The sequence below is a fragment of the Callorhinus ursinus genome, unplaced genomic scaffold (genome assembly GCF_003265705.2).
Source record: "Callorhinus ursinus isolate GAN/ISIS: 27379988/994484 unplaced genomic scaffold, GSC_fseal_2.0 scaffold87, whole genome shotgun sequence".
Taxonomy (NCBI): Eukaryota; Metazoa; Chordata; class Mammalia; order Carnivora; family Otariidae; genus Callorhinus; species Callorhinus ursinus.
The window spans coordinates 956,684-967,144 of record NW_027397149.1 but is presented as its reverse complement, the minus strand read 5'-3'; the positions used below and the strand labels follow the sequence as shown (position 1 = coordinate 967,144).

The window sequence follows — 10,461 nt, the reverse complement described above, 5'->3', positions numbered from 1 at the left end:
GTTGCCATGGTGACGGGGGGTCCACCGGCTACATCAGAGGTCTCCAGAGAGTCAGTTGCCATGGTTCCATCAGTCATAACGTGGAGTGCCAGAGAGTTTCTTGGTAGTTCAGCAGGTTTACTGTTTGCATTAATTTCCAGGTTTGATGACTCCTTGGTGGAAACTTCCCAGAAGACTGTTGACTCAGGTACATGGAGGTCACTGGTGGCAGCAGCGGAAGCCTCAGGAAAGGACATTTCACGGGCTGTATAGAGGTCTGAGGAAGGTGGGGAGATCTGGTGCCTGGTGCTGTTGCCCTTCTCTGGGACCCTTGTTGTCATAGGGTTGGGGGCCACTAAGTTGAGGTTTGGGGCCTCAGAGAAAGATGAGACCAAGGAAGCAGAGGACCCTCCTGGTACAGACATCTCCAAAGTGGTTGCGATGTCCAGAGACCCCGGAGTCACCTCTTGAATCCAGATGCCCCCAAAGAGGAGGAAAAATAAGGTCATTCCCATGGCAGCACGCATGGGCAGGAGTGGAGACCTGAGGGTGGGGAAGTTGGAGAAATACAAACATAGAAAGAGCTGAGGGGGGAGAACCTGGCCAGGCCCTCCCCTTCTGCCCACTTCCCTGCTAACTGCCAGACCCAACTTGTGGTTTAACGGCTTTTTCCACCCTTGCTTTTACTATTATCAGAAAGAACAAGGGAGCAGACATGGACAGCTCTGCCAACAACTCAGACCTACAGGCCCCCTCAGGCCTCGGCTGCTTGCACTCCAGCAACGGCCGCCCCTCCCGGCCTTCCATGACCCTATTCAGCCCCGATGGCTCCTGATCCTCTTTTCCCATCATCTACCAGGGTCTTTCCAAGCCACAGCATATTCCCAGGTCCGCAAAGGCCCCTGCCCCCCAGGTCGCACCCCTTACCAGCTCACTTAATAACGGCACAAAGTTGGGGCCAGGCCGCTCCAACTCCTCCTGAAGCTGGAGCAGGACTGGGCAGATGGGCCCCAGGGGGAAAGGAAGTGGCCCTGGCTCCACCCACCCCACCCCAGCATCCTGCCCCACCCATACCGCTCCCCCAGCTGTCCGTGATGACAGCTCCATCACTTGCTCTTTCTAGGGTCTGAGATGGCGCCAAGGGTTCTGGGGTCTCAGCTGAGGCAAGAGGGGGTTGTGGCGGGTGGGGGGATCTGGAATGGGGACTTAGCTGGGAATTGGGATGGCAAGGGGTGAAGCTGGGATGGGGATGAAGGTCAGAGCTGGGGTGATGCGGAGGCATGCTTGACAACAAGGGTGTGTGGAGGAGAACATGGGAGGGAGGGTGGTTTCCTTTGCCTTTGTGGTCCCCAAGCTGTTAGGTCCAGACCCAGGGTAGCACCATTTCCTGCCCCAAGAGTTCCCAGGAAGTACCAGGGCAAGAAGAGGCCCCGACTCTGGCTGGGGGCAGCGAAAGCGTTTGCAGACTGTGTGCAATCCCTGGTGGGTTCTTGATGACTTCTCCAGAAGCTGGGGGGGGGTCACCACAATGGCCCCCAGCTGCGGGGTGCTTAACTAGACCGAGGCGGTTGCTAAACATTCATATGTTAAAATTTTATTTTTGTGGAAGACTAATAAATGTAGGACTCTATATGGAAAACAGTCTGGAAAAATATCGATTGAGGCATTAATCTAGTTTCTTTGGACAGGTGTGAATAGGGTTCTTTATTTTCTTCTTTGGGTGGTTGCTGTTTCCTGAATTTCATCTAGTTTTTTTTTTCTCCTCCTCCTGTTTTTGTATGTGTATATATATTTTTTCATGTTTTTCTTTCTTTTTATTTTTTAAAAATATTTTATTTATGGGTACGTGGGTGGCTCAGTTGGTTAAGGGTCAGCCTTCGGCTCAGGTCGTGATCCCAGGGTTCTGGGATCGAGTCCCACTTCGGGCTCCTGCTCCACGGGGATTCTGCTTTTCCTTCTGCCCCTCCCCCCACCCAGGCGCCCCTGTTTTGTTTTTGTTTTTTTCAGGCGCCCCTGTTTGGCTTTTTTTTTTTTAATTTATTTAAGTGGAGCGCCTGAGTGGCTCAGTCGTTAAGCGTCTGCCTTCGGCTCAGGTCATGATCCCAGCGTCCTGGGATCGAGCCCCACATCGGGCTCCCTGCTCTGCAGGGAATTTGCTTCTCCCTCTGCTTCTGCTGCTCTCCCTGGTCCTGCACTCTCTCTCTCTCAAATAAATGAATAAAATCTTAAAAACAAACAAACAAAACAGGTTGGTCTAAGGGCCCAAGACGCAAGATAAGGATAGCCCAGGTAGCACCAGGGTCGGATACTTAATTACTGTGCTGCATTTAGAGACATGTCTGTATAAATAATTCAAATAACAGAAGGAACGTAGACTTTAAAAATGACCAATCTGCGGCCACCATATAATTGATTCAAGTAAGAATGGGTGTTAAAACTGTTGAGTAAAATTGGGGCAGCAGGGAAGGGGTGCATATATGATATGTTTATAGGCTTAAAGTATCTCCCCACAAGATACATGTTCATTACCAAGGAAAAGTAGCAGCTTCATGGTTTCGTGGTGGAGAAATCTAGTAGACATCAGCTTAACCAAGTGATCAAATGTTTTTTACAAATAGATTTATTTATTTATTTATTTATTAAGATTTTATTTATTTGAGAGAGAGAGAATGAGAGATAGAGAGCACGAGAGGGAATAGGGTCAGAGGGAGAAGCAGACTCCCTGCTGAGCCAGGAGCCCGATGCGGGGCTCGATCCCAGGACCCTGGGATCATGACCTGAGCCGAAGGCAGACGCTTTAACAACTGAGCCACCCAGGCGCCCCTCTAAACATAATATTTTTAATCAAAGTAATGACATTATAAGTACAGAGAATTTATCACGAATGGCAATTCTCCTCCCCTTTCCTTCCCAAGTCACGGTCCCAGAAAAAACATTTTTTAATGCTTTTAACTTACCCTACTCTCGGTTCTTCTGATGGGTCCATATCCCTAAGTGGCCTGCTAATTCAGCTATTTCTCACCGTATGCATTTTGACTGCCAGAATCTAGCAGTTTCCAGCTCAGTTGAACATTTGACCCACTGGCCCTGTCCCACTTCCCAGGTCAGCTACATCCTTCTTTTTTAGGCCCTCTGTAACTATAACTAAAGTTGTTTTTGTTATTTTAAATGGTAGCACTGGCTACGGTCATCTGGTTAAGCTCCACGGTACAGTTGTTAAGGGAGTAGACTTTGGGGCCAGAGTTTCTGAGCCAGACCCAGGCTCAGCCATGGGCTGAGTGTGTGATCCTGGGCAGCAGATGTGTCCTTCCCATGTCTGAAGTTGCTCATCCATGAAAAGAGGTTGGCCGTCGCAGTATCTGCCAGGCAGCCCAGTCTTGAGGATTAAATGAGCTAGGACATGGACAGCGCTCTGAACAGTGCCACGTACACGTGGGCTGTAATAAGTCCGCCATTGTCACTTTGTGGCTTCCCTTCCTTTAGCTCTCTTCAGTTCAATTTCTGTTACGTGTGCATTTGCTTTTATAAGGCTCTAGGTAGATCATACTCGCGTTCTCTTCTGGCATCCTCTAGAGCTGTAGTATCCAGTATGGCAGTCACTAGCCACATGGGGCTATTTTAATTTAGATCAGTGAAAATTAAATAACTTTTTAAAATTCAGTTCTTCTGGGGCGCCTGGGTGGCTCAGTTGGTTAAGCGACTGCCTTCGGCTCAGGTCATGATCCTGGAGTCCCGGGATCGAGTCCCGCATCCTGGTCCCTGCTTGGCAGGGAGTCTGCTTCTCCCTCTGACCCTCCCCCTCTCATGTGCTCTCTCTCTCATTCCCCCTCTTTAAAATAAATAAATAAAATGTTTAAAAAAAATAAAATTCAGTTCCTCTGTTGCAACTAACCAGTTACATTTCAAGTACTTGAAAACCACATGTGGCTAATGGTTACCTTACTGGATAGCACCCCAGTAGCATATTTGCAGCATCTCACTGGCTGGCCCAGAATTTGAGTCTAACAATGAAAAACTATTAATTGTCTTTCCTTTTATTTTATTTTATTTTATTTTATTTTATTTAAAGATTTTATTTATTTATTTGACAGAGAGAGACACAGCGAGAGAGGGAACACAAGCAGGGGGAGTGGGAGAGGGAGAAGCAGGCTTCCCGCGGAGCAGGGAGCCCGATGCGGGGCTCGATCCCAGGACCCTGGGATCATGACCTGAGCCGAAGGCAGACGCTCAACGACTGAGCCACCCAGGTGCCCCAAATTGTCTTTCCTTTTAAATGTTATATAATTTGGGGGGCACCTGGGTGGCTCAGTTGGTTAAGCAGCTGCCTTCAGCTCAGGTCATGATCTCAGGGTCCTGGGATTGGGCCCCACGTAGGGCTCCCTGCTCAGCGGGGAGTCTGCTTCTCTCTCTGCCTCTGCCCCTCTCCCCTTGCTCGTGTTCTCTCTCTCTCTCTCAAATAAATAAATAAATAAAATCTTTATTTAAAAAAAGGTTATATAATTTTGTTCAGTGCACAGCCAATACTTTACTATGATTATCTACCCTGAAATATACATCTTTTAATTTTTCCTAGAGTTTCTAATTGCTTTTCATAATTCCTTGCACCAAGAGGAGGCCTACCTGGCCCCTGCCTCTCCCTACTGCTATACAGTTTCATCCTAGAACCCGTGGCTCTTTCTCTCCCAGGTGGGCTCCCCCATTTCCTGCACCCCACATCCTCCTCTTTCAAAGGCTTACCCTCTCATTTTTATTTTTATTGTATTTGTATAAGTAAGCTCCATGTCCAATGTGGGGATTGAACTCACAACCCCAAGATCAAAAGTTGCTGCTCTACCGACTGAGCCAGCCAGGTGCCCCCTCATTTTTGCTGGAGCACATCCTCAAATCATTTCCTAATAAAGAGACCTTCCTAAGAAGAAGGTAAACTTTCTGATTTATCTTTCCCCTAAATATGCCTTTATTTTATTCCTACACTTGCTTGATATAGAATTCTAGGCTAAAAATTATTTCCTTAGAACCTAGAAGCATTGTCTTATTTTCTAGTAGGATCTGAATACTTGATTTTACTGAGGAGTAGTTTGATGCTTATCCAAGAGTTTTTCTCAAAAAAAGCGGGGACAGGGACTTGAAAATCCAACCTCTAAGTTAGAAAGCCCTACTCCAGTACCAAAAGCCCCAGTCAGTGTTTAGTAGCTCACTCTGAAAGATGAAAGGACTTTGAAGAACTACCAGATATTCAAAGAAGCCCTGCAAAGTGGAAATAAAGCACCAAAATGAAACTATCCTATCAACCATTCTGCCCCCCTCCTTCCTAAATAACCCCAGTTTGTGCAGAGGCCCACCCTCCATGCATGTCAGGAACACTGAGTCCTTCTTCAGCCCCAGGAGAAGCCTGATTAGGGGCACCTGGCTGACTCAGTCAGTGAAGTGTGTCCTTCTTGATCTTGGGGTTGTAAGTTTGATCTCCACATTGGGTGTAGAGATTACTTAAAAATAAATAAATAAATAAATAAATAAATAAATAAATAAATAAAGTTTGATTAATCTAAAGGAACTACCCTCACCCTAGCCCATGATTAGAAAGGGAAATGTACCCCATATATAGTGAGATGAAGGAAGGGAGTGAAATGAAGGAAAGGAGGTTTCTTGGAAAGTTCTTCTTTATTTTATTTTTTTCTTAAAGATTATTTATTTATTTATTTATTTGACAGAGAGAGACAGTGAGAGAGGGAACACAAGCAGGAGGGCATGGGAGAGGGAGAAGCAGGCTTCCTGCCAAGCAGGGAGCCCGATGTGGGGCTCGATCCCAGGACCCTGGAATCATGACCTGAGCCGAAGGCAGACGCTTAACAACTGAGCCACCCAGGTGCCCCTCCTCTTTACTTTTTAAAAAATTTTTATTGTTATGTTAATCACCATACATTATTAGTTTTTGATGTAGTGTTCCATGATTCATTGTTTGTGTATAACACCCAGTGCTCCACGCAGAACGTGCCCTCTTTAATACCCGTCACCAGGCTAACCCATCCCCCCACCCCCTCCCCTCTAGAACCCTCAGTTTGTTTTTCAGAGTCCATCGTCTCTCATGGTTCATCTCCCCCTCCGATTTCCCCCCCTTCATTCTTCTCCTCTTGCTATCTTCTTCTTTTTTTCCCTCTTCTTTACTTTTAAAAGAAAACCAGGGGCACTGATTTCCCTCTCCCATTAGAGATGATTAAAGACTCGTCCAACAACTCTGAAAGGAGCCAGCTCTTAGATGATGATAATATGAGTGGCCCAGCAGGGAGACAAAGAGCATGAGATCCCTGAGGCAGTGTAAAAGCTGGTCAACCGACATAGGCTGAAAGTGAAAAGGTGGAAAAAGATATTCTATGCAAATAGTAGCTGAAAGAGCAGCAGTGGCTATGCTAATCTCAGGCAGTATAGACTTTAAATCAAAAGCTATCATAAGAGGTTAGGTTTGAGGTTGGTGTTGAGGAGAATAACTACCATGACTTCCAGTGCTTTGACGAAACCTCACATGCGAGGCCTTCTGGCCAAGCGTCTGCGATTTCATATTGTTGGAGCGTTCGCTGTATCCCTGGGGGTTGCAGCTTTCTATAAGTTTGCTGTGGCCGAACCAAGAAAGAAGGCATATGCAGATTTCTACAGAAATTATGATTCCATGAAAGATTTTGAGGAGATGAAGAAGGCTGGTATCTTTCAGAGTGCAAAGTGATTTGGGAATGTAAAGAATTTCTTTGGGTTGAGTTCCATTGAAGTCTGTCACTGACCTGTGTTCTGAACTATGAAACACGAATACTGGCTTATGGAATAGTTTGTCTTGATAAATAAACAACTAACAAATAAAAAAAAAAAGCTATCATAAGAAACAAAGGACATGATGTAATAAAAAGACCAATTCACCAAGAAGATATACCAATCATAAATATTTATGCACCAACCTTCACTGCTTCACTGTACACTTAAAAATGGTTATGATGGTACATTTTATGTTATGTGTTTTTTTATCACAATAATAAAAAGAACCAAGTCATTTCCTGTATTATCTCATAAAAAAAAAAAAAAAGCTGGTCAACGGGCCCTGAATACCACCTATCCCCTTCTGTGGTCTTCCTAGAAGTTATTTGTAGTTAAGAGCATTGAGGCACCTGGGTGGCCTGGTTGGTAGAGTGTCTGACTCTTGATCTTGGCTCAGGTCTTTTTTTTTTTTAAGATTTTATTTATTTTTCAGAGAGAGAGAGCATGCACGCATAAGCAGGGGGAGTGGCAGGCAGATGGAGAAGCAGGCTCCTTGCTGAGCAGGGAGCCCGATGCGGGGCTCGATCCCAGGACTCCAGGATCATGACCTGAGCCGAAGGCAGCAGCTCAAACAATTGAGCCACCCAGGTGCACCGATTGGTTCAGGTCTTGATCCATGGTCGTTGTGAGTTCAAGTCCCACGTTGGGCTCCACACTGGGCATGGAATCTACTTAAAAAAAAAAAAGAATGTAGTAAAGAGTATTATGTGTATATAAACAAAATGAAAAATAATCTTTGAGGAAACAGTGGAAGTTATATAGTGAAAAAAGAAGGAGGGAAGGAAAGAAGGAAGGAAGGAGAAAGAAAGAAAGAAAGAAAGAAAAAGAAAGCAAGCAAGCAAGCAAGCAAGCAAGCTCTGATATTCTTGGAGAATTTGAGAAGATATTGCTTCCTTAAAATAAGAACAGGATGCTATTAAAAAGAAATAGAGTAAAAGACTGAATTCTTAGAAATTAAAACTGTGATAATGAATTAATAAAAGTATTAGAATATAAAATCAAGGGCACCTGGGTGGCTCAGTCGTTAAGCATCTGCCTTCAGCTCGGGTCATGATCCCAGGGTCCTGGGATCGAGCCCCGCATTGGGCTCCCTGCTCCACAAGAAGTCTGCTTCTCCTCTCCTACTCCCCCTGCTTATGTTCCCTCTCTCGCTGTGTCTCTCTCTGTCAAAAAAAAAAAAAAAAAAAGAATATAAAATCAAGAAACTATCTCCAAAGATAGAACCCTCCAAAAGTGGAAGGTGGGGGAGAAAATATGAGAGACAATATGTAAAACCATATTATTTCAGGTAAAGCTTGTGCTATAACAAAGAGATCCCATAATGTGGCCAAAAGAACAAAGTAGATTATTTCTCTTTAATGGAACAAGTCCAAGTTAAGTGGTGGTGCTGGTGAGACACCTCTGTACCTCACATCATTCAGGGACAGACCACTTCCTAGTTACTTTTCTTTTCCTTTTTTTTTTTAAAGATTTTATTTATTTATTTGAGAGAGAGAGAATGAGAGAGAGAGCACATGAGAAGGGGGAGGGTCAGAGGGAGAAGCAGACTCCCCACTGAGCAGGGAGCACGATGCGGGACTCGATCCAGGGACTCCAGGATCATGACCTGAGCCGAAGGCAGTCGCTTAACCAACTGAGCCACCCAGGCGCCCTAGTTACTTTTCTACCATCCACTGGTGCTTAGATAAATCTGCTGTCTTGAGTTTTAACTGGCAGGAAGAAAACAGAGTACAGAGGAGGCATGCCTTCTTAGATGTATGCCTAGAAGTCTTTTTTTAAAGATTTATTTATTTAAGTAATCTCTACACCCAACATGGGGCTTGAACTCACAACCTTGAGATCAAGAGTCACATGCTCTACTAACTAAGCCAGTCAGACACCCTTGTATGCCTGGAAATCTTAAACATCAATTTCAAAACATTCTGTTGGTGAAAACTTAGCCAGATGATCATGCCTAACTACAAGGAAGGCTGGGAAATGTGGTACAGCCATGTTCGCAGTGGAAGAGGGGATAATTGGATTTTGGTAGACAATGAGTAGTGCTCACCTCGGAGACACAGGAGATCAATTCAAGAGGCTCAAGCCAACCATACCAGGAGGAGACCACCAAGAAACCGGAAGAGGGATAATTATCAGAGAAATAACATAAGACACACACTCAGCTGAAAAACATACACTTTCAGACAGATCCCAATAAAAGACTACTTGGTTAAATTTATTCCTATGCATTTTGTTTTATTTATTTATTTTTTAGAAGAATTAGTAGAAAGTCTCTTATTTATTTATTTATTTGAGAGAGAGAGAGTGGGCACACGGAGGTGCAGAGGAAGAGGGAAAGAGAGAATCTTTAAGCAGGTTCCATACCCAGTGTGGAGCCCAACACAGGACTCAATTTCATGACCCTGAGATCATGACCTGAGCCGAAATCAAGAGTCAGATGCTTCCCTGACTGAGCCACCCAGTTGCCCCTTCTTATGTATTTTATTTTCTTTTTGATGCAGTTTGTTTTTTTTGATGCAGATTGAAATGCCCAATAAAAGAAGACTCATGCCCAGACACTTCACAATCCCAAAGATGCCACTTATGACTGACCTCTTTCCTAAGGAATAGAAGGCAGCTGAGTCCAAAAAACATAGATTAAATCAGAAATGAAAAAGGAGACACTACAACTGATAATACAGAAATACAAAGGGTTTTGAAAGACTATTATGAACAATAACATGCCAACAAATTGGACAACCTAGAAGAAAGGGATAAATTCCTAGAAACATACAACCTACCAAAACTGAATTGTGAAGAAATAAAAATATCCGACAGGCTGATCAACAGAAGGAGATTGAATCAGTAATCAAAAACTTCCCAACAGAACCAGGAGAGACGATGGACTCTGAAAAACAAACTGAGGTTTCTAGAGGGGAGGAGGGTAGGGGGATGGGTTAGCCTGGTGATGGGTATTAAAGAGGGCACATTCTGCATGGAGCACTGGGTGTTATGAACAAACAATGAATCATGGAACACTACACCAAAACAAATTATGTAATATATGGTGATTAACATAACAATAAAAAATTAAAAAAAAAAACTTCCCAACAAACAAAAGTCCTGGACTAGACGCCTTCACTCATGAACTCTACCAAACATTTAAAGAAGAATTAATACCAATTGTTCTCAAACTCTTCCAAAAAATAAGAGAGGAGAGAATACTTCCAAACTCATTTTACAAGGCCAGCATTACCCCGATATCAAAATCAGACAAGGAGACTACAAGAAGAGAAAATTATAGGCCAATATCCCTGATGAACATAGACACAAAAATTCACAACAAAATATTAGCAAACCAAATTCAACAACACATTAAAAGGTTCATATGCTATCATCAAGTGGGATTTATTCCAGAGATGCAAGGGGGTTCAACATCCACAAATCAATCAATATGATACCACATTAACAGAATGAAGGGTAAAAATTATATGATCATTTCAACAAATGCAGAAAAACCATTTGACAAAATTCAACATCCAGCTATGATTTAAAAAAACTCTCAACAAAGTGAATATAGAACATAATATCTCAACATAATAAAGGCCATATATGACAAGCCCACAACTAACATCAAACTCAATGGTGAAAAGCTCAAAGCTTTTCCTCTAAGATCAGGAACAAGGTAAAAATGCCCATTCT

The 10,461-nt window shown here is 43.8% G+C and overlaps 1 protein-coding gene across 1 annotated transcript in view; it reads right to left on the bottom strand.

Moving 5' to 3' along the window:
* Nucleotides 1–1,003, bottom strand: part of SPN (sialophorin) — a 4,290-nt gene extending 3,287 nt beyond the window's left edge. The window contains exons 1-2 of the mRNA XM_025853837.2: nucleotides 907–1,003; nucleotides 1–522 (exon numbers count right to left, since the gene is read on the bottom strand). The exon at nucleotides 1–522 is cut by the window's left edge and continues 3,287 nt beyond it. Coding sequence (XP_025709622.1) covers nucleotides 1–506 — 506 coding nt within the window. The 5' untranslated portion in view covers nucleotides 507–522; nucleotides 907–1,003. The remainder of the gene's footprint in view (nucleotides 523–906) is intronic.
* Nucleotides 1,004–10,461: the final 9,458 nt, after the last annotated feature.